This window comes from Hyla sarda, chromosome 9 (genome assembly GCF_029499605.1).
Source record: "Hyla sarda isolate aHylSar1 chromosome 9, aHylSar1.hap1, whole genome shotgun sequence".
NCBI classification, from domain to species: Eukaryota; Metazoa; Chordata; class Amphibia; order Anura; family Hylidae; genus Hyla; species Hyla sarda.
Window position 1 is genome coordinate 10,761,223 of NC_079197.1, and position 23,241 is coordinate 10,784,463.

General features: G+C 44.7%; 1 protein-coding gene across 18 annotated transcripts in view; it reads left to right on the top strand.

Moving 5' to 3' along the window:
• Positions 1-22,731, top strand: part of ZNF618 (zinc finger protein 618) — a 140,206-nt gene extending 117,475 nt beyond the window's left edge. For 15 of the 18 annotated variants that reach the window (XM_056541215.1, XM_056541219.1, XM_056541216.1 and 12 more), the window contains 7 exons: positions 1,685-1,765; positions 3,789-3,872; positions 5,924-5,968; positions 8,320-8,403; positions 13,670-13,747; positions 15,132-15,242; positions 20,279-22,731. In XM_056541215.1, coding sequence (XP_056397190.1) covers positions 1,685-1,765; positions 3,789-3,872; positions 5,924-5,968; positions 8,320-8,403; positions 13,670-13,747; positions 15,132-15,242; positions 20,279-21,801 — 2,006 coding nt within the window. In that variant the 3' untranslated portion in view covers positions 21,802-22,731. The remainder of the gene's footprint in view (positions 1-1,684; positions 1,766-3,788; positions 3,873-5,923; positions 5,969-8,319; positions 8,404-13,669; positions 13,748-15,131; positions 15,243-20,278) is intronic. The other 3 variants (XM_056541221.1, XM_056541222.1, XM_056541223.1) reach the window with 3 other exon arrangements.
• Positions 22,732-23,241: the final 510 nt, after the last annotated feature.

Below are 23,241 nucleotides of genomic sequence, written 5' to 3' on the forward strand. Positions count from 1 at the left end.
AGCTGTATAATGTGTCTGCAGCCACCACTAGGGGGTCACTGAGGAGCTCACTGCATACAGGAGCTGTACAATGTGTCTGCAGCCACCACTAGGGGTCACTGAGGAGCTCACTGCATACAGGAGCTGTATAATGTATCTACAGCCACCTCTAGGGGCACTGAGGAGCTCCCTGCATACAGGAGCTGTATAATGTGTCTGCAGCCACCACTAGGGGTCACGGAGGAGCTCACTGCATACAGGAGCTGTATAATGTGTCTGCAGCCACCACTAGGGGTCACTGAGGAGCTCCATGCATACAGGGGCTGTATAATGTATCTGCAGCCACCACTAGGGGTCACTGAGGAGCTCCCTGCATACAGGAGCTATATAATGTATCTACAGCCACCACTAGGGGTCACTGAGGAGCTCCCTGCATACAGGAGCTGTATAATGTATCTGCAGCCACCACTAGGGGTCACTGAGGAGCTCACTGCATACAGGAGCTGTATAATGTATCTGCAGCCACCACTAGGGGTCACTGAGGAGCTCCCTGTATACAGGAGCTGTATAATGTATCTGCAGTCACCACTAGGGGTCACTGAGGAGCTCCCTGCATACAGCAGCTGTATAATGTGTCTGCAGCCACCACTAGGGGTCACTGAGGAGCTCCCTTCATACAGGAGCTGTATAATGTATCTGCAGCCACCACTAGGGGTCACTGAGGAACTCACTGCATACAGGAGCTGTATAATGTATCTGCAGCCACCACTAGGGGTCACTGAGGAGCTCCCTTCATACAGGAGCTGTATAATGTATCTTCAGCCACCACTAGGGGTCACTGAGGAGCTCCCTGCATACAGCAGCTGTATAATGTATCTGCAGCCACCACTAGGGGTCACTGAGGAGCTCCCTGCATACAGGAGCTGTATAATGTATCTGCAGCCACCACTAGGGGTCACTGAGGAGCTCACTGCATACAGGAGCTGTATAATGTATCTACAGCCACCACTAGGGGTCACTGAGGAGCTCACTGCATACAGGAGCTGTATAATGTATCTGCAGCCACCACTAGGGGTCACTGAGGAGCTCACTGCATACAGGAGCTGTATAATGTATCTGCAGCCACCACTAGGGGTCACTGAGGAGCTCCCTGCATACAGGAGCTGTATAATGTATCTGCAGCCACCACTAGGGGTCACTGAGGAGCTCACTGCATACAGGAGCTGTATAATGTATCTACAGCCACCACTAGGGGTCACTGAGGAGCTCCCTGCATACAGGAGCTGTATAATGTATATGCAGCCACCACTAGGGGTCACTGAGGAGCTCCCTGTATACAGGAGCTGTATAATGTATCTGCAGACACCACTAGGGGTCACTGAGGAGCTCCCTGTATACAGGAGCTGTATAATGTATCTGCAGCCACCACTAGGGGTCACTGAGGAGCTCCCTGTATACAGCAGCTGTATAATGTATCTGCAGCCACCACCTTAGGTAGGTCCAACCCATGAGAAGAGAAAGTGCAAAATAGTCTATAATAGAATCAGAAGAAGAGGTCTTTTTATTGGAGAGAACTTTATTCCAAGAATATAATGGCCATACTCCATCTTTTGGAGATATCGGGGGGGGGGGGGGGGGGGTGAAGAAGCTTGTGACATCTTTGCCAGTTGTCTTAAAGACGTCTCTTTGTTTGTTTCCTTCTTAGAAAGCGCATTCAACCAAGATGTGGAAGCAAAGCAGCCCAACAACTATGAGGAGACCAATAGCAATTCCCAGCATTCCAGTGGTGAGTAGCTCCATCGTATCACAAGTCACCTCCAGAGCAGCATTCAGAATTCTGCTGGATATGTCAGCAATGGCTTATCTTATATGGGTGTGTTCATCTGGTAGAGCAGTGTTTCCCCACCAGTGTTCCTCCAGCTGTTGCAAAACTACAACTCCCAGCCTTTGGCTGTCGGGGCATGCTGGGAGTTATAGTTTTGCAACAGCTGGAGGCTCACTGGTGGGGAAACACTGGTAGAGTTTTCCACCATAAAAAAAAAATAATAATAATTATAATTTGCAAAATACGTGGCAGAAATTCAAGTCATGCCCTGGGATTACAGCCATGGATTTGAAGCTTGCATGCATAGTTCTAAATTAAAGGGGTACTCCTGGGAACTGAAACGTACCCCTTATCCACAGAACCCCCGCAAACTCCTGTAAGGGGCAGCTAGTTCCCCAATCTCTCTGCACTATGTCCCCCCACCCTCAGAAATAAGCATTTTTCAAGGGACTGCACCATGCAGGGGGTTGAACTTAGCCCATATCTACAGGATAGGGGAGTGTTTCTCAACCAGTGCGCCTCCAGCTGTTGCAAAACTGCAACTCCCAGCATGCCCGAACAGCTGCAGGCTGAGAGCATCCTATAGCCATGCTGCCTTAGATCCAAGACAATGCGGGCAGTGCTGTGCCAAGTGTTCATTCTTCAAGACAGTGTTTTCCCAACCAGGGTGTCTCCAGCTGTTGCAAAACTACTGCCCGGGCATGCTAGGAGTTGTAGTTTTGCATCAGCTGGAGACACACTGGTTTAGAAACACTGGGATAGGGGATCAGCGTATGATCTGGAGATCATGTGTGGTCTCAGCAGTCGGACCCCCGCAATCTCCAGAACCAGGCCCCGGCTACCCATTCTGTGTGGGCACAAGTTCCATGTCTATGGGAGATACAGGAGCGCTGTACTCGTGTATCTCTGGCGCACCTATTGACGTTCTGATACCCCCGCTCCATGCAAGGGAAAGCCAGGACCCTGTTCGGGAGATTGCGGGGGTCCGACTGCTGAGACCCCATGCTAGGAGTTGTAGTTTTGCAACAGCTGGAACAAAACTAGTTGAGAAACACTGGGATAGGGGATCAGAGTCTGATCTGGAGATCATGTGGGGTCTCAGCAGTCAGACCCCCGCAATCTCCAGAAAAGGGTCCTGGCTTTCCCTTGCATGGAGCGGGGGTATCAGAACGTCAATAGGTGCGCCAGAGATACACGAGTACAGCGCTCCTGTATCTCCCATATACATGGAACTTGCGCCCACACAGAATGGGTAGCCGGGGCCTGGTTCTGGAGATTGCGGGGGTCCGACTGCTGAGACCACACATGATCTCCAGATCATACGCTGATCCCCTATCCCAGTGTTTCTCAACCAGTGTGTCTCCAGCTGATGCAAAACTACAACTCCTAGCATGCCCGGACAGCCAACGGCTGTCCGGGCATGCTGGGAGTTGTAGTTTTGCAACAGCTGGAGACACCCTGGTTGGGAAAACACTGTCTTGAAGAATGAACACTTGGCACAGCACTGCCCGCATTGTCTTGGATCTAAGGCAGCATGGCTATAGGATGCCCTCAGCCTGCGGCTGTCCGGGTATGCTGGGAGTTGCAGTTTTGCAACAGCTGGAGGCGCACTGGTTGAAAAACACTTCTCTATCCTGTAGATATGGGCTAAGTTTTAAAGTACTGGAGTGACTGTGTAAAGGGTGGCTTCAACCCAACGGCGGGTCCATTCACTTCAACAACCCATAACGCAGTCAGCTGGTCACTACGCTCGGGCCACTCCCCACGCGTAATTTTGTTCTACTATATAGCGTGGTCTGCTGTGCGATACAGTACAGCAAAATAAACAGCCTAGATGTAATAGCCGACTACATTCGGGCCAGTAAAGTGAATGGACGCTGCTGTGCGGCGCAGTATCCTGTCAAAACAAGGATGCCAACCTACAGCGTACAGAGAGAACACTGTGTGAACCTGCTCCTAAAACACGTTTATTTACTACTCGTAGCCGGCTCGAGTCGAACACACGCAGGGATGTCTGACATGGTGGGCGGCAGCGTAGGCGGCAGCAGCATGACCAACTGGCAGAAGGGTAAGTCACATATGATTTTGACCCATGTGTACCAAGTGTTGCCCATTGGATTGTGCCCTCACCATACAGACTGCAGAATGCTGATATTTTTGTAAATCGATTTGTATGTCCCATCAGTTGCCATAATCCTATAGCCGCATAGAGCTGACACGTGATTTGTTCTTTGTTTCCTAACCAGTGTGCCTCCAGCTGTTGAAAACAGGCTGTCCAGGCATGCTGTGAGTTGTAGTTTTGCAACAGCTGGAGGCACACTGGTTGGAAAACACTGCTTTATACCTGGGATACACAGGGAAATCACCAGATGGGTGACGCCTTACTCCCCATCGATCTCTTCTTGTTAAGGCTATGTTCACACGGTGAGCGGTCATATCGCTGGAAATCCTCCATGTGAACATACCCTTAAAGGGGTACTCCCCTGGAATTTTTTTTTTTTTAATCTACTGGGTCCAGAGAGTTAAACAGATTTGTAAATAACTTCTTTTTAAAAATATTAATCCTTCCAGTACTTATCAGCTGCTGTATGTTCCACAGGAAGTTCTTTTCTTTTTGAATTTCCTTTCTGTCTGACCACAGTGCTCTCTGCTGACACCTCTATCCGTTTTAGGAACTGTCCGGAGCAGGATAGGTTTGTTATGGGGATTTGACAGGTAATAATGGAAATGTCCAGCGCTTCAGGATGCAAAAATTCTCCGGCTTTATTAAGTCATAAAAACATGCAGCATAGGGACAAGAACGCTGACGCGTTTCGGATCTGTGCGATCCTTAGTCATTGGCCATGACTAAGGATCTCACAGATCCGAAACGCGTCAGCGTTCTTGTCCCTATGCTGCATGTTTTTATGACTTAATTAAGCCAAAGAATTTTTGCATCCTGAAGCGCTGGACATTTCCATTATTACCTGTCGTTTCCATTCGGCCAGGTGCGCTGCTGGCCCGTCCGAGCGCAGGTGCGGGAGAGTGGAGCTGTCGAGTTACTACACGTGTTATGGGGATTTGCTCCTACTCTGGACAGTTCCTGACATAAACAGAGGTGTCAGCAGAGAACACTGTGGTCAGACAGAAAGGAAATTCATAAAGAAAAGAACTTCCTGTGTAGTATTCAGCAGCTGATAAATACTGGAAGGATTAAGATTTTTAAATAGAAGTAATTTACAAATCTGTTTAACTTTCTGGCACCAGTTGATTAAAAAAAAAAAAAAATCCAGTGGAGTACCCCTTTAAAGGAGTACTTCGGCGAAAATTCACTTATCCCTTGTACTGTTGGTAGGGGATAAGTACATTTTTGCTGGAGATTTCCTTTATACCTCTGTTTTCCTACCAGGATTACTCCAGCTGTTGCAAAACTACAACTCACAGCATGCCCGGACAGCCAAAGGCTGTCCGGGCATGCTGGGAGTTGTAGTTTTACAACAGTTGGAGACATCCTGGTTGGGAAACGCTGCTTTAGGGTACGTTCACACGCGCAGATTTTTTAGCAGGTTTTCCGCTGCGTATTTGAAAGTAGGCGGGCTCTTCCTGGCTGTCCGCAGCAGATTTTCTGCGGAAAATCTGCTGCGGACAGCCGAGAAGAGCCCGCCTACTTTCAAATACGCAGCTGAAAACCCGCAAAAAAATCAGTGCGTTTGAACGTACCCTTAGACTGTGTTCACACGGCGGATGTTTTGCGCAACGTCCCCTTGAAAAGGACGTTCTCCATGGACATTAATACATTTTCGAGCTGATTCTGCAGAAAGAATTGACGTGTCAGTTCTTTCTGCAGATGCCAGAATCGGAATTTCCGCTGCGCATGTTTCTACTGCGGAAATTCCTCCGTGTGCACTGTGCAGCAGAATCCCATTGAAACAATAGGACTCTGCTGAAATGGAATTTCCAAGCGGAATTTGGAGGGAAAATTCCGCGGTGTGAACATGGCCTTAATCTATGTTCATATATTAATGAAGTCCTATTGATTCCAGGTTTCCCACACTGTATCAGTTCACAGGTAACAACATTGATGAGAAACATGATGTCGTTCTGTTTAACGAGACTACATTTTATTATTTGTCATTTCAGAAGCCACCAGCCCCATGACCTCCAGCTCGTTCCCGCTCATGCAAGGTTTGTGTCCGCAGTGCGGTAATATTCTGTGCGTTCTCTGCGTCACTGAGGCTGCACTACTGAGAGCACTTGAGGATGAAATGCGTATATCAATATACATGGCCCTTAGCTCAAAAGCAGCTAAATGTTATTGTCAGGGTCTTGTAACTTTGTTGCTTTGATTGACCTGTTTAACCCCTTAAAGGGATATTCCGGTAATAGACATCGTATCCCCTATTCAAAGTATAGGGGATAAGATGTCTGGTCACGTGGGGCCCTCCTCTGGGACCCTCGCGATCTCCGTGCAGCACCCACATTCTATACCGAGCTGCTGCTCCAGTCTCAGAAACCTCTGTGTTTCCAAGACTGGAGCCGTCACGCTTCCTCCCATAGACATGATTGGAAGGGAGTGTGGCGTGACATGATGAGGGGGCGTGACATCACGTCTCCAGTCCCGGAAACTCTGAGGTTTCCGAGACTGGAGCAGTAGCCCGGCATTGGAGATTGGGGATAAGATGTCTATGGCTAGGAATACCCCTTAAAGGAGTAGTCCAGTGGTGACTCAGTGGTGAACAACTTATCCCCTATCTTAAGGATAGGGGATAAGTTGCAGATCGCGGGGGGTCCGACCGCTGGGGCCCCCTGCGATCTCCTATACAGAGCCCCGACAGCCCGCGGGAAGGGGGCGTGTCGACCTCCGCACGAAGCGGCGGCCGACACGCCCCCTCAATACAACTCTATGGCAGAGCCGAAGCGCTGCCTTCGGTAATCTCCGGCTCTGCCATTGAGATGTATTGAGGGGGCGTGTCGGCCGCCGCTTCGTGCGGAGGTTGACACCCGCTATCTGGCCGGAGAGCCGGGGCCCTGTAGAGAGAGATCGCAGGGGGCCCCAGTGGTCGGACCCCCCGCGCTCTCAAACTTATCCCCTATCCTTAGGATAGGGGATAAGTTTTTCACCACTGGACTACCCCTTTAAAGGATGTGGCCCATTTTGGCCTTGAGGACGCTGCCAATTTTAAGTTTTGTGTTTTATGCTTTTATTTTATAGTATACGGGGCTGTATGAGGGCTCAATTCTTGCACCGTCATCTGTACTTTTTATCGGGACTGTTTTCGTTTTGATGGGACTTTTTGATCACTTTTTATACTTTTTTTTTCCTTATATATCATGTGACCAAAAATCAGCATTTCTGGCATTTGATAGTTTTTGTTACGTTTACACCGTTCATCGCGTAGGATCATAAACATTATATTTTAATAGTTCAGACAATTCTTCTTCTTCATGCGGCTGTACCAAATGTTTATTTATGTATTTATTTTATTTATTATAATTTTTTTATTTATTATTATTTTATTTATCTTTTGTAAAATAGCAATAGGGGCATGTTATTTTTTTTTTCTTTTTAGTAAATTTTTTAATTATTTATCTTACACTAGTCCCCATAGGGAGGGCTATTATATGCAACCATTAGATTGCATTCACTGTACAATGCAGGGCTATTGCATAGCCTTGTATAGGGAGATGGGCGCCCTACTCATACAGCCTGGTCCTGCCAGGCTGTATGACAGGAGCGGCGATCTGGTGGCAGGATAATGGGTAAGAGACTTCCCACTGCCACTTTAACTCATTGGATCCCCGTGATCACGCTGCGGAGGTCCGATGAGCACCCATAACCCATCGGCATTGATAACGGCATCTAAAAGGTTAATGGCGTCTTGTAGCCATTAGGTGACTACAATCAGGTCATTAAAGGGCGAACTCCCGTGGAAACCTTTTTGTTTTTTTAAATCAACTGGTGCCAGAAAGTTAAACAGATTTGTAAATTACTTCTATTAAAAAATCTTAATCCTTCCAGTACTTTTTAGGGGCTTCATACTAAAGAGAAATCCAAAAAAGAAATGCATTTCCTCTGATGTCATGACCACAGTGCTCTCTGCTGACCTCTGCTGTTCATTTGGGGAACTGTCCAGAGCAGGAGAAAATCCCCATAGCAAACATATGCTGCTCTGGACAGTTCCTAAAATGGACAGCAGAGGTCAGCAGAGAGCACTGTGGTCATGACATCAGAGGAAATGCATTTCTTTTTTGGATTTCTCTTAAGTATACAGCCCCTAAAAAGTACTGGAAGGATTAAGATTTTTTATAGAAGTAATTTACAAATCTGTTTAACTTTCTGGCACCAGTTGATTTAAAAAAAAAAAAAAAGTTTTCCACGGGAGTACCCCTTTAAATTGAATGGGCCTGGGCCTTTCCTAGCACAAATACATCGGCTGATGATTTTGAGATTTTGACTACGTATCCGAGGCAGGAGAAGCAGTGTGAACTTGGCCTAAAACATTTGAGTCATTGTCAATTTTTCTTGTGTTTTAAAGGCAAAGGATGGAAAAAGAAGATAAAAAGAAAGGAAGAAACAAACAACAAATCTGTGAAAGAAGAGAAAAGTGGTAAAGTAGAAGGTAGGTTTAGTGGGAGCGCAGCCTCCTAGATTCTTCCTCAGGACGTCATCGATGTAACGTAACAAGTCTGAACTTATTCTGTAAGTAAAGTAATATGCAAATGTAAGGGTCCCATTCACATCACCTTTTTCCCCCTATGTTCCATTTTGATATTCTAAGGCACTGTTTCCCAACCAGTGCGCTTCTGGCTGTTGCAAAACTACAACTCCCAGCATGCCCGGACAGCCAAAGGCTGTCCGGGCATGCTGGGAGTTGTAGTTTTGCAATACCTGGAGGAACCCTGGTTGGAAAATACTGCCTTAGAATATGAAATGCATGGAGATATAAAGCAAAACCCTACACGACCCTTTTGCAGAGTCTGTATGACTGCAGTGAACCGTAATCGCTCCATCCAGCCATTAACATTTTTGGCACCTGCCCTGTATGTGAGCGCGGCCTTATCTCTCCATCGTAGACCGCTATCATCAGGCGGTACGGTAATTACCCTGAGCCCTGGCTGCTGCTGATCATGGTTCCTGGGATTAGTAGATAGGATCAGCCTGGGAGATTGTGCCAGGAGCCAAGGATAATATTTCATCATTATGCTCGGTACTGACACAGAATATGTATAGACTTATACCTTCTGCTGTGTCTGTCATTAAAGGGGAACTCCAGCAGTAAAAAAAACATTCACAGCTCATTTCTTTACAAAACAGCGCCACATTTGTCCTCAGGTTGTGTGCGATATTGCAGCTGAGTCCCACTCAGTCCCTCCAGGTGAATGGAGCCAAGTTGTAATACCGAACTCAACCTGAGGGCAGCTGTGGCGCTGTTTATGGAAGAAATTAGCTCTGGTTTTCTATCCTGGTTAACACCTTAAAATGGGAACTCCAGTTTGTAAAACGTATCCCCTATTGTGTGCAAAGGGGTTAAAGGGGTACTCCAGTGGAAAACTTTTTTTATTTTTAATCAACTGGTGCCAGAAAGTTAAACAGATTTGTAAATTACTTCTATTAAAAAAATCTTAATCCTTCCAGTACTTATTAGCTGCTGAACACTACAGAGGAAATTGTTTTCTTTTTGGAACACAGAGCTCTCTGCTGACATCACGAGCACAGTGCTCTCTTTCTGGCACCAGTTCATAAAAAAAAAAAAAGTTTTTCAGCAGAGTACCCCTTTAAGTTGCTGATCGCTGGGACCCCCTGTAATCTCCAGAACAGGGGCCAGACCCACTGTCCTGAACGCTCTGACCCTCACCTACCAAGGATGGCCCCCACAGTCAACCACAAGCCACAGCTTAGTCCGGCCTTGGTGGATGATTGGAGGAGCGGGCCGTCACTCCCAACACCAGTTTGTCTTGAAAGGTGGAGACCAGAGTACTCAAGGAGGTAAGTCAGCCCGTTATGGAGATCATGGAGGGGAATCCTAGTAGTCAGACCCAGGGAATACGTTCTTACAAACTGGGGTTCCCCTTCAAAGCCATGTCCCAGGCCCTATATACTCAGCAAAGTCCCTTTTACACAGGGCGATTATCGGACAAAGGGGACCTCAACTGCACTTAATTCCTTCCTCTACTTCTGGGTTCTCTCCAGTGTGGTGTTACCACTGACAGCCACCAATATTCCTTTTTTGTGTCTCTGGTGGCTGTCAGTAGTACCACCGCTCTGGTCAGAGCCAAGGAGGAGGAGAGAAAGACTGACTGGCTCTTCTGGGGAAGCTCCTATAATGTAACTGTCCATATATGGTAATTGTCCATATATGGTATGTACATATGATTGTCCATATATGGGATGTACATATGATTGTCCATATATGGTATGTACATATGATTGTCCATATATGGTATGTACATATGATTGTCCATATATGGTATGTACATATGATTGCCCATATATGGTATGTACATACACAGGAATTGTCCATATATGGTATGTACATACACAGGAATTGTCCATATATGGGATGTACATATCATTGTCCATATATGGGATGTACATATGATTGTCCATATATGGTATGTACATACACAGGAATTGTCCATATATGGTATGTACATATATAATTGTCCATATATGGTATGTACATATGATCGTCCATATATGGTATGTACGTATGATTGTCCATATATGGGATGTACATATCATTGTCCATATATGGTATGTACATATGATTGTCCATATATGGTATGTACATACACAGGAATTGTCCATATATGGTATGTACATATATAATTGTCCATATATGGTATGTACATATGATCGTCCATATATGATTTGTACATATGATTGTCCATATATGGTATGTACATATAATTGTCCATATATGGTATGTACATATATAATTGTCTTTATATGGTATGTACATATGATTGTCCATATATGGTATGTACATATATAATTGTCCATATATGGTATGTACATATGATTGTCCATATATGGTATGTACATATAATTGTCCATATATGGTATGTACATATATAATTGTCTTTATATGGTATGTACATATAATTGTCCATATATGGTATGTACATATGATTGTCCATATATGGGATGTACATATGATTGTCCATATATGGGATGTACATATGATTGTCCATATATGGGATGTACATATGATCGTCCATATATGGTATGTACGTATGATTGTCCATATATGGGATGTACATATAATTGTCCATATATGGTATGTACATATGATTGTCCATATATGGTATGTACATACACAGGAATTGTCCATATATGGTATGTACATATATAATTGTCCATATATGGTATGTACATATGATCGTCCATATATGATATGTACATATGATTGTCCATATATGGTATGTACATATAATTGTCCATATATGGTATGTACATATATAATTGTCTTTATATGGTATGTACATATGATTGTCCATATATGGTATGTACATATATAATTGTCCATATATGGTATGTACATATGATTGTCCATATATGGTATGTACATATAATTGTCCATATATGGTATGTACATATATAATTGTCTTTATATGGTATGTACATATAATTGTCCATATATGGTATGTACATATGATTGTCCATATATGGGATGTACATATGATTGTCCATATATGGGATGTACATATGATTGTCCATATATGGGATGTACATATGATTGTCCATATATGGGATGTACATATGGTTGTCCATATATGGTATCTACATATGGTTGTCCAAATATGGTATGTACATATGGTTGTCCATATATGGTATGTACATATGATTGTCCATATATGGGATGTACATATGATTGTCCATATATGGGATGTACATATGGTTGTCCATATATGGGATGTACATATGGTTGTCCATATATGGTATCTACATATGGTTGTCCATATATGGTATGTACATATGGTTGTCCATATATGGTATGTACATATGATTGTCCATATATGGTATGTACATATGATTGTCCATATATGGTATGTACATATAATTGTCCATATATGGTATGTACATATAATTGTCCATATATGGTATGTACATATGATTGTCCATATATGGTATGTACATATGATTGTCCATATATGGTATGTACATATGATTGTCCATATATGGTATGTACATATGATTGTCCATATATGGGATGTACATATGATTGTCCATATATGGGATGTACATATGATTGTCCATATATGGGATGTACATATGATTGTCCATATATGGGATGTACATGTGATTGTCCATATATGGTATCTACATATGATTGTCCATATATGGGATGTACATATATAATTGTCCATATATGGGATGTACATATGATTGTCCATATATGGGATGTACATATAATTGTCCATATATGGTATGTACATATGATTGTCCATATATGGGATGTACATATGATTGTCCATATATGGGATGTACATATGATTGTCCATATATGGGATGTACATATGATTGTCCATATATGGGATGTACATGTGATTGTCCATATATGGTATCTACATATGATTGTCCATATATGGGATGTACATATATAATTGTCCATATATGGGATGTACATATGATTGTCCATATATGGGATGTACATATGATTGTCTTTATATGGTATGTACATATATAATTGTCCATATATGGTATGTACATATGGTTGTCCATATACGGTATGTACATATATGATTGTCCATATATGGTATGTACATATGATTGTCCATATATGGTATGTACATATATAATTGTCTATATATGGTATGTACATATGATTGTCCATATATGGTATGTACATATGGTTGTCCATATACGGTATGTACATATATGATTGTCCATATATGGTATGTACATATGATTGTCCATATATGGTATGTACATATATAATTGTCTTTATATGGTATGTACATATATAATTGTCTATATATGGTATGTACATATGATTGTCCATATATGGTATGTACATATATAATTGTCCATATATGGGATTTACATATGATTGTCCATATATGGGATGTACATATGATTGTCCATATATGATATGTATATATAATTGTCCATATATGGTATGTACATATATAATTGTCCATATATGGGATTTACATATGATTGTCCATATATGGGATGTACATATGGTTGTCCATATATGGTATGTACATATATAATTGTCTTTATATGGTATGTACATACACAGAAATTGTCTTTATATGGACAGGTACGTCAAAGCTTCCTTTTCTGTTTGCCAGTGGTCTCCAATCTGCGGACCTCCAGAAGTTGTGCAACTACAACTCCCAGCATGCACAGACAGCCAAACTCACAGTAGTCCAGTAATCTCCAAACTGTGGCCCTCCAGATGTTGCAAACTACAACTCGCAGCATGCCCGGACAGCCGTTGGCGGGCCACCTGGAGGGCCACCATTTTGAGACCACTGCCCTAAGTGCTTGTCAGGAGCCAACCTCACATATACCTCTGAAGGAAGGCAAAAATGTGATGTGACTAGGGCCCAAGGTATCTTGGTGATGGGTCAGTGAGAGGCCCAGGATCCTGGGTTTAGGCTACAAACGTCCATCAGCTCCATTCTACAGGTGACCAGTGTTGTGTAGATCCCGGTGAGAACTTCACAAAATCTCCAGAATGTTCTCCACATCCTGGAGCCTTCAGAGAAACAAGGGCGTTTCAAGGGGCCTTCCCACCATGTCTAATGCCGATAGTATCATTGTAGCTGGAGACTCTCGTCTGTGACGTATATATATATATCTATCTATATAGAAAAGAACATTTTGCATTGTGAGAACTCTTTTTGAAACCCCCTTAAATTGTTCTCTCGCAGAACCGTACACTTGTGGGGCTTGCGGGATTCAGTTCCAGTTTTACAACAATCTCCTGGAGCACATGCAGTCACACGCTGGTGAGAATTCTCGCACGTTCGTTGTCATTTTGTGAATGAAGTATTCGACTTTTTTCATTCTCTCTCTTTTTTTTATTTTTTTTAAAACACTTAAAGGGGTACTCCGCTGGAAAAAAAAAAAAACATTTTTAATTAGTTAATCAACTGGTGCCAGAAAATTAAACAGATTTGTAAATTACTTCTATTTGAAAATCTTTATCCTTCCAGTACTTATCAGCTGCTTTATGCTCCAGAGGAAGTTTTTTTCTTTTTGAATTTCCTTTCTGTCTGACCACAGTGCTCTCTGCTGACACCTCTGTCCATGTCAGGAACTGCCCAGAGCAGGAGAGGTTTGCTATGGGGATGTGCTCCTGATTTGTCAATTACTTCTATTTAAAAATCTTAATCCTTCCAGTAACTTATCAGCAGCTGTATGCTGCAGATGAAGTTGAGTTTCATTCTGGAATTCTTTTCAGTCTGACACACAGTGCTCTCTGCTGACACCTCTGTCCATTTTAGGAACTGTTCAGAGTAGGAGCAAATCCCCATAGCAAACCTCTCCTGCTCTGGACAGTTCCTAAAATGGACAGAAGTGTCAGCAGAGAGCACTGTGGTCAGACAGAAAAGAAAGTCAAAAAGAAAAGAACTTCATCTATAGTGTACAGCAGCTGATAAGTACTGGATTTTTTTTTTTTTTTTTTTTTAAACAGAAGTAATTTACAAATCTGTTTAACTTTCTGGCACCAGTTGATTCTTTTTTATTAAAATTTTTTTCCAAGCAAAGTACTCCTTTAAGGGCGCCTTCACCACAGCACTGCTTCAGTTGGCACTAGGACCGCTCGGGCATGCGCTCTCACCATTGACTGCAATGCAGGCCCGAGCGGATTCGCCGAAAGGATGAACAGCGCAATTTCCGAGCATACATTTTTATTGGAATTACTTTTGGGCATTCGGTAGTGTGAACGCGCCCTTAGGGATATGACTAACTCCATGTTCGAGACTTCATCTAAGTGTATTCTAAAATCTGATTAATAGGGCAGCGTGAGAGAGAGAGAGGGTAAAGACTCAATGTTCTTGCCAGGGTTCCACATGTGTTCTGCCCAAGCCTGGATTGGCGCGGTGTCCGTAACATACAAGGTGCGGTAAAGCGGCAGCTGTAAGTTATTCCCCATCCCAGGCGGCTTTATTAATCAGATTTTCTTAAAGGAGAAGATCTGTAAAGAAAGGAGATCTTATGGCTCATCTCGCACACCTTCCTTCTGTCTTGGTGGAGGCTTCTGTATCTACTGGTGGTCTTGACTAATAGGTTTCCTTTGCATAATGCCGCGCCCCCCCCTCAAACCCCCCCCCCCCCACCCCCCCAATTACAATTTATTATTGATTTCAAATCTTTTTCTTCCTTCAGCCGACAACGAGAACAACATTGTCACCAACCAGTCCAGGTCGCTGCCACCTCCGGAGGAGAACTGGAAGTCTCAACCCCAACCTCAACCCCAAAGAAACAACATTAATAACAGTACGTGTGTTCATATGAGGGATTTCTTATAGGGTTTGTCTACAGCAGCGTTTCCCAACCAGGGTGCCTCCAGCTGTTGCAAAACTACAACTCCCAGAATGCCTTAGGCTGTCTACAGCAGTGTCTCCCAACAGGGTGCCTTCAACTGTTGCAAAACTACAACTCCCAGCATGCCTTCGGCTGTCTACAGCAGTGTTTCCCAACCAGGGTGCCTTCAGCTGTTGCAAGACTACAACTACCAGCATGCCCGGACAGCCAACGGCTGTCCGGGCATGCTGGGAGTTGTAGTTTTGCAACAGCTGGAGGCACCCTGCTTAGAAAACATTGATGTAGACAGCCGAAGGCATGCTGGGAGTTGTAGTTTTGCAACAGCTGGAGGCACCCTGCTTAGAAAACATTGATGTAGACAGCCGAAGGCATGCTGGGAGTTGTAGTTTTGCAACAGCTGGAGGCACACTGCTTCAAAAATATTGATGTAGACAGCCGAAGGCATGCTGGGAGTTGTAGTTTTGCAACAGCTGGAGGCACACTGCTTAAAAAACATTGATGTAGACAGCCGAAGGCATGCTGGGAGTTGTAGTTTTGCAACAGCTGGAGGCACCCTGCTTAGAAAACATTGATGTAGATAGCCGAAGGCATGCTGGGAGTTGTAGTTTTGCAACAGCTGGAGGCACACTGCTTAAAAAACATTGATGTAGACAGCCGAAGGCATGCTGGGAGTTGTAGTTTTGCAACAGCTGGAGGCACCCTGCTTAGAAAACATTGATGTAGACAGCCGAAGGCATGCTGGGAGATGTAGTTTTTCAACAGCTGGAGGCCTCCTGGGCTGGGAAACACTGCTGTAGACAGCCGAAGGCATGCTGGGAGTTGTAGTTTTTTAACAGCTGGAGGCATCCTGGGCTGGGAAACACTGTTCTACCAAAATGAACCTGAGACAAAACACAACAAATATTCCCTCCCTTGTGAGAATCTTTCTTAACTGGGTACTCCGGAGAAATGAACTGATGCCTGAGAGTTACACAGATCTGTAAACTACTTGTATATAAAAATCATAATCCAAGAATTGGCCGGGATCATATCATATATGGCTGTATGGGGAGTTGCTAAGTTTTTACCATGAGCGGTTCCCTTTTTACAAACAGATTTGGAAATTACTTCTATTTAAAAATCTTAATCCTTCCAGTACTTATAAGCTGCTATATGTTCCACAGGAAGTTCTTTTCTTTTTGAATTTCCTTTCTGTCTGACCACAGTGCTCTCTGCTGACACCTCTGTCCATTTTAGGAACTGTCCAGGGTAGGAGTAAATCCCCATAGCCAACCTATCCTGCTCTGGACAGTTCCTAAAATGGACAGAGGTGTCAGCAGAGAGCACTGTGGTCAGACTGAAAGAAAATTCTAAAAGAAAAGAACTTCCTCTGGAGCATACAGCAGGTAAGTACTGGAAGGATTAAGATTTTTTTAATAGAAGTAATTTACAAATCTGTGTAAGTTTCTGGCACCAGTTGATAAAAAATAATGTTTTCCAGTGGAGTACCCCTTTAAGACCAACTCCCCTATTTAAGTTGTCCAAATGTCAGCGCAACTCGCATTTTGCGCAGAGTGTCTTAGGCTGCATTCAAACCTCGTTTTTACATTACGGTTGCTGAATCCGGCTGGGGGAGGAGCAAACCGGGCTCTCCCGTATCCCGTACGGACCAGGGTTGAAATCCATTTACTTTGATGAGCCGACCGGAGTCAAACGGTGACTCCGGTCGGCTCATTTTTGACCCGTATGCGGTTTCCTGACCGGACCTAAAACCATAGTATACTACGGTTTTAGGTCCGGTCACAAAACCGGATACGGGTCAAAAATGAGCCGACCGGAGTCACCGTTTGACTCCGGTCGGCTCATCAAAGTAAATGGATTTCAACGCTGGTCCGGCTGGGGTACGGGAGAGCCCGGTTTGTACAGATCCAGCAACCGGTTTGTACAGATCCAGCAACGGCTGTCCGGGCATGCTGGGAGTTGTAGTTTTGCAACAGCTGGAGGCACCCTGCTTAGAAAACATTGATGTAGACAGCCGAAGGCATGCTGGGAGTTGTAGTTTTGCAACAGCTGGAGGCACCCTGCTTAGAAAACATTGATGTAGACAGCCGAAGGCATGCTGGGAGTTGTAGTTTTGCAACAGCTGGAGGCACACTGCTTCAAAAATATTGATGTAGACAGCCGAAGGCATGCTGGGAGTTGTAGTTTTGCAACAGCTGGAGGCACACTGCTTAAAAAACATTGATGTAGACAGCCGAAGGCATGCTGGGAGTTGTAGTTTTGCAACAGCTGGAGGCACCCTGCTTAGAAAACATTGATGTAGATAGCCGAAGGCATGCTGGGAGTTGTAGTTTTGCAACAGCTGGAGGCACACTGCTTAAAAAACATTGATGTAGACAGCCGAAGGCATGCTGGGAGTTGTAGTTTTGCAACAGCTGGAGGCACCCTGCTTAGAAAACATTGATGTAGACAGCCGAAGGCATGCTGGGAGATGTAGTTTTTCAACAGCTGGAGGCCTCCTGGGCTGGGAAACACTGCTGTAGACAGCCGAAGGCATGCTGGGAGTTGTAGTTTTTTAACAGCTGGAGGCATCCTGGGCTGGGAAACACTGTTCTACCAAAATGAACCTGAGACAAAACACAACAAATATTCCCTCCCTTGTGAGAATCTTTCTTAACTGGGTACTCCGGAGAAATGAACTGGTGCCTGAGAGTTACACAGATCTGTAAACTACTTGTATATAAAAATCATAATCCAAGAATTGGCCGGGATCATATCATATATGGCTGTATGGGGAGTTGCTAAGTTTTTACCATGAGCGGTTCCCTTTTTACAAACAGATTTGGAAATTACTTCTATTTAAAAATCTTAATCCTTCCAGTACTTATAAGCTGCTATATGTTCCACAGGAAGTTCTTTTCTTTTTGAATTTCCTTTCTGTCTGACCACAGTGCTCTCTGCTGACACCTCTGTCCATTTTAGGAACTGTCCAGGGTAGGAGTAAATCCCCATAGCCAACCTATCCTGCTCTGGACAGTTCCTAAAATGGACAGAGGTGTCAGCAGAGAGCACTGTGGTCAGACTGAAAGAAAATTCTAAAAGAAAAGAACTTCCTCTGGAGCATACAGCAGGTAAGTACTGGAAGGATTAAGATTTTTTTAATAGAAGTAATTTACAAATCTGTGTAAGTTTCTGGCACCAGTTGATAAAAAATAATGTTTTCCAGTGGAGTACCCCTTTAAGACCAACTCCCCTATTTAAGTTGTCCAAATGTCAGCGCAACTCGCATTTTGCGCAGAGTGTCTTAGGCTGCATTCAAACCTCGTTTTTACATTACGGTTGCTGAATCCGGCTGGGGGAGGAGCAAACCGGGCTCTCCCGTATCCCGTACGGACCAGGGTTGAAATCCATTTACTTTGATGAGCCGACCGGAGTCAAACGGTGACTCCGGTCGGCTCATTTTTGACCCGTATGCGGTTTCCTGACCGGACCTAAAACCATAGTATACTACGGTTTTAGGTCCGGTCACAAAACCGGATACGGGTCAAAAATGAGCCGACCGGAGTCACCGTTTGACTCCGGTCGGCTCATCAAAGTAAATGGATTTCAACGCTGGTCCGGCTGGGGTACGGGAGAGCCCGGTTTGTACAGATCCAGCAACCGTAATGTAAAAACGAGGTGTGAATGCAGCCTAACATGATACCCAGGCTGCTATTGCTTCTCAGAGATCGCTCCAAGGCGTGAAATCCACATAAAATACTCTGGATAACAAGATGTTGGCGGGGGAGGGGGGCACTGATCACATACCTGTTTGTAGTATGGTGATCGGCGGGGACGGCATTACTGTGTGCGCAGCATCCTGTATCCATGGCCCGTATTCACACACATACTGTATAATACTATCGCTGCCCATTGGATGGAGTAGCTAGACCCCCAGATGGCCTAACGCAAAAATGAAAAATATCTACATCCCTAAGGTGGTGAAAAAAAAGATATATATATATAGATAGATAGATAGATAGATAGATAGAGAGATAGAGAGATATGTTAGAAGAGTATAGTATGGTTGGGGGCTTCACAGTGGTATTAAAGTTGCTTAGCATGTAGGCCAGTGTTTCCCAACCAAGGTTCACTTTAGCTGTTGCAAAACTGCAACTCCCAGCATGCCCAGACAGCCTTTGGCTGTCTGGGCATGCTGGGAGTTGTAGTTTTGCAACAGCTGGAGGTATAACGGTTGGGAAACACTGTCATATCCTGAGGAGTCACCCTCTAAGCTCTAAGGAATCTGGGTTACGACTCCTTTATGGGATTGGAGTATCAAATATCAAGGTCACATACATAAAATATATATATATGAAATTAAAGGAGAACTCCGGAACATAAAAATTGTCCTCCATACTGCCGGCAGTAAAAAAATAAAGATGTACATACCTTCCTCCGCTCCCCCGGGGCCTCCGGTAACCGGCTCCGGTCTCTGCCGTGATCCTCTTCCTGGTTGCCGGTGGTCGGAGAGTCATACTGCGCTCAACCAATCACCGGCCGCAGTGAAGTTCCGACTCGGCCGGCGATAGGCTGAGCGGCAGTGTGACGTTTTCAGCCCCAGCAGCAGGTGCCGGTGTAGTGATGAATTTTATGTCCTGAAGCGTTTTCACACTGTCGCTCAGCCTATCGCGGCCGAGTCGGGACTTCGCTGTGGCTGGTGATTGGCTGAGCGCAGTATGATTCATCCGACCACCGGCAACCAGGAAGTGGATCGCGGCGGAGACCGGAGCGGAGGAAGGTATGTACATCTTTATGGGGGACAATTTTTATATTCCAGAGTTCTCCTTTAAGAGTTTTACCTTGCAATATTGTTTGGCCTCCGGTTATCTATGCTTTGGCCGCACAGTCAGTGTTGCTTGAGGCGTCAAATTCGCATAATTTGCACGATTTTCAGCTGCCATGACACGCCCGAGATCCTTATCGACTAAGCATTGTCTCCTTCTTGTCCCGTCTCTCGCTTCTTCCAGCAGTTGCAGCGTCTTCTGCACCGGTTCCAGCCGTCAACAACTCTATCCCCGAAAAGGAGCGCCAACACATCGCCGAAAGGCTCCTGAGGGTAATGTGTGCCGACCTGGGGGCCCTGACGGTGGTGAACGGTAAAGACTTCCTAAAGCTGGCACAGACCCTGGTAGACACTGGAGCCCGATACGGGTCGTTCCCTGTAAGCGAAATTCTGGGTAACATGAACACTCTAGCATTGAAGCACCTGCCACGAATGTACAACCAGGTCAAAGTCAAGGTGACCTGCGCCCTGGGGAGCAACGTCTGCCTGGGGATCGGGGTCACCTGTCACTCGCAAAGCGTAGGCCAGGACTCCTGTTACATCCTTACCGCATATCAGGCCGAAGGGAATCAGATAAAGCGCTACGTGTTGGGCATTAAAGACGTGGATAACAGAGACAGTGGCGAGTTCATCCACCAGTGGGTGCAGAACGTCCTATCGGAGTTCGTTATGTCGGAGATAAGGACAGTGTACGTAACGGACTGCAAGGTCAACTCCGCCGCCTTCGCCAAGGTCGGGACCTGCTTGCGTTGTTCCGCTTGCTCGTTGAACGCCGTGGTACAGAGCGTGTTGAACAAGCGCACGTTGCAGGCCCGTAACATGCACGAGGTCATAGAACTTTTGAATGTCACGGAGGAGCTGGCAGGGTCAGCCGGGATCGCCAGGGAGACGTTCGGTTCCTTAGAAGAAAGCTGTCCACCTCCTTGCTGGAACTCCGTCACGGACTCCCTTTTGCTTGTTCACGAGCGGTACGAGCAAATCTGTGAATTCTACAGCCGGGCGAAAAAACTGAGCATCATCCAAAACCTAAACAAGCATCTACTGAGCAACTTGGCCGCCATATTGGCCCCGGTGAAACATGCGGTCATCGAGCTCAGCAACGAGCGCAAACCGACCCTCCAGCTCGTTCTTCCCACCTACGTGAAGTTGGAGAAGCTCTTCACCTCGAAGGCCAACGACGCCGGGGTAATCAGCAAACTCTGCCACCTGTTCCTCGAAGCGTTGAAAGAGAACTTCAAGGTGGAGTCTGCGCACAAAGTTGCTATGATCTTGGACCCTCAGCAGAAGCTCCGGCCCGTTCCCCCGTATCAACACGAAGAGATCATCAGTAAGGTCTGCGAACTGATCCACGAGGTCCGAGACGGGGTCGAGGAGGCGGAGTTTGAAGCGCCGGCCAAAAAACCCAGACAATCCAACGAGACAACCAAAGTTCAGGAAGACGACCGGCTGGAGAAGAACGAAGTCTATGACTATCTACAGGAACCTCTCTTTCAAGTGACTCCGGACCTCTTCCAGTATTGGTCATCCGTTTCCCAAAAACACACACACCTCTCCAAACTGGCCTTCTGGCTTCTGGCGGTCCCTGCGGTCGGGGCGCGGAGCGAGTGTGTGAACATGTGCGAACAGACATTACTCATCAAGAGGAGGAGACTTCTCAGCCCCGAAGACATGAACAAAGTCATGTTCCTGAAGTCCAACATGTTCTGAGCCGGTCATGTTTTTTTGGGGGTGGGGAGGGGGTTCGGACTATTTTTAAACACTGTTCCAAAAAAAAAAAAAAGTGAATGACAAAGGATTTTATGCTGAAAACACTGTGGACCTCAAAAAGGAAACGCTAGGAACCAAGTGCTTTTTCTTTTAGGTTGTTGTTTTTTTTTTTGTTTTTGTTTTTTACGTCAAACTTGAGAAAGACAGACTGAGTCTTGTTCTTAGGATTAACCCTTGAGCGATGGCGACTGTTCTTTGCGCTACAGGCAGCTGACTTCCAAAGTCACTTGAAGATTCAATTTTTCATTCTTTTTCCTCAAAGTTAGGTTGTTTTTGTATTTTTTATTTTTTTTGTGTTTTCTCTACATATAGTAACTATTTATTTTTCACAGTTTTTTTTTTTTTTGGCAGGGCCTTAGTATACAGTGAGTGTATTTGTTAAAAATCGACTTTTAAAATAATTTAAGATTAAAAAGTAAAAAAAAAAAATAATGGGAAGAAAGGAGGAGAAAAAAAAAATATTGGAAGGGAAGAAGGAGGAAAAAAAAAACCTTCAAGCAGCCGCGAGGCGGAAAGGACTGAAGATTTCTCTCTTCGCTCCCTGTTTCGTTGAATTGTTTTGAAGTCTTTTACGTGGTTTTATTCGAAAGGAAAACCGCCCGCTTGTATTTTTTTTTTTTTACGTCTGTTCTTTAGACTACTGTACTGTTAGAACCCACCTTATCGCTCTGTTTTTCCGATCTGAAGAACGTAAATTTTTTAGGGGGGAAAAAAACTTTTATTTATTTTTTAGTTTTATTTTATTTTTATTTTTTTTCACCTAACTTCTCTATGGTCTGGAATGTAAGGACTTCACAGGACGAGCAGTGGTTGAATGTATGTGCAATATCTGGCACTATAGCAGTGGTTTTCAACCTGCGGACCTCCAGATGTTGCAAAACTACAACTCCCAGCATGCCCGGACAGCCGTTGGCTGTCCGGGCATGCTGGGAGTTGTAGTTTTGCAACATCTGGAGGTCCGCAGGTTAAAGACCACTGCACTATAGGATGCCCCCCCCCCCCACACTATGACTGTAGCACAATTGTCTGCGTGGCCTCTCAGGTCGTACTTCCCCCGCTGTCCGACACCTAGGAAAAGGGCTGTAGAACTGTCTGGTATTTATTTCAACCTATAGATCAGTGGTCTTCATCCTGCGGACCTCCAGACATTGCAAAACTACAACTCTCAGCATGCCTGTCCGGGCATGCTGGGAGTTGTAGTTTTGCAACATCTGGAGGTCCGCAGGTTGAAGACCACTGCTATAGATGTTCTCTTATAGTACTTTTTTTTTTTTTTTTTTTATAGTCTAGAAACAGCGCCACCCTCTTCATTAGGCTGTCTGTGGTATTGCAGCTCATGTCGCTGTTTTTGGAAAATTAAAAAAAAAATTAATTACGGTA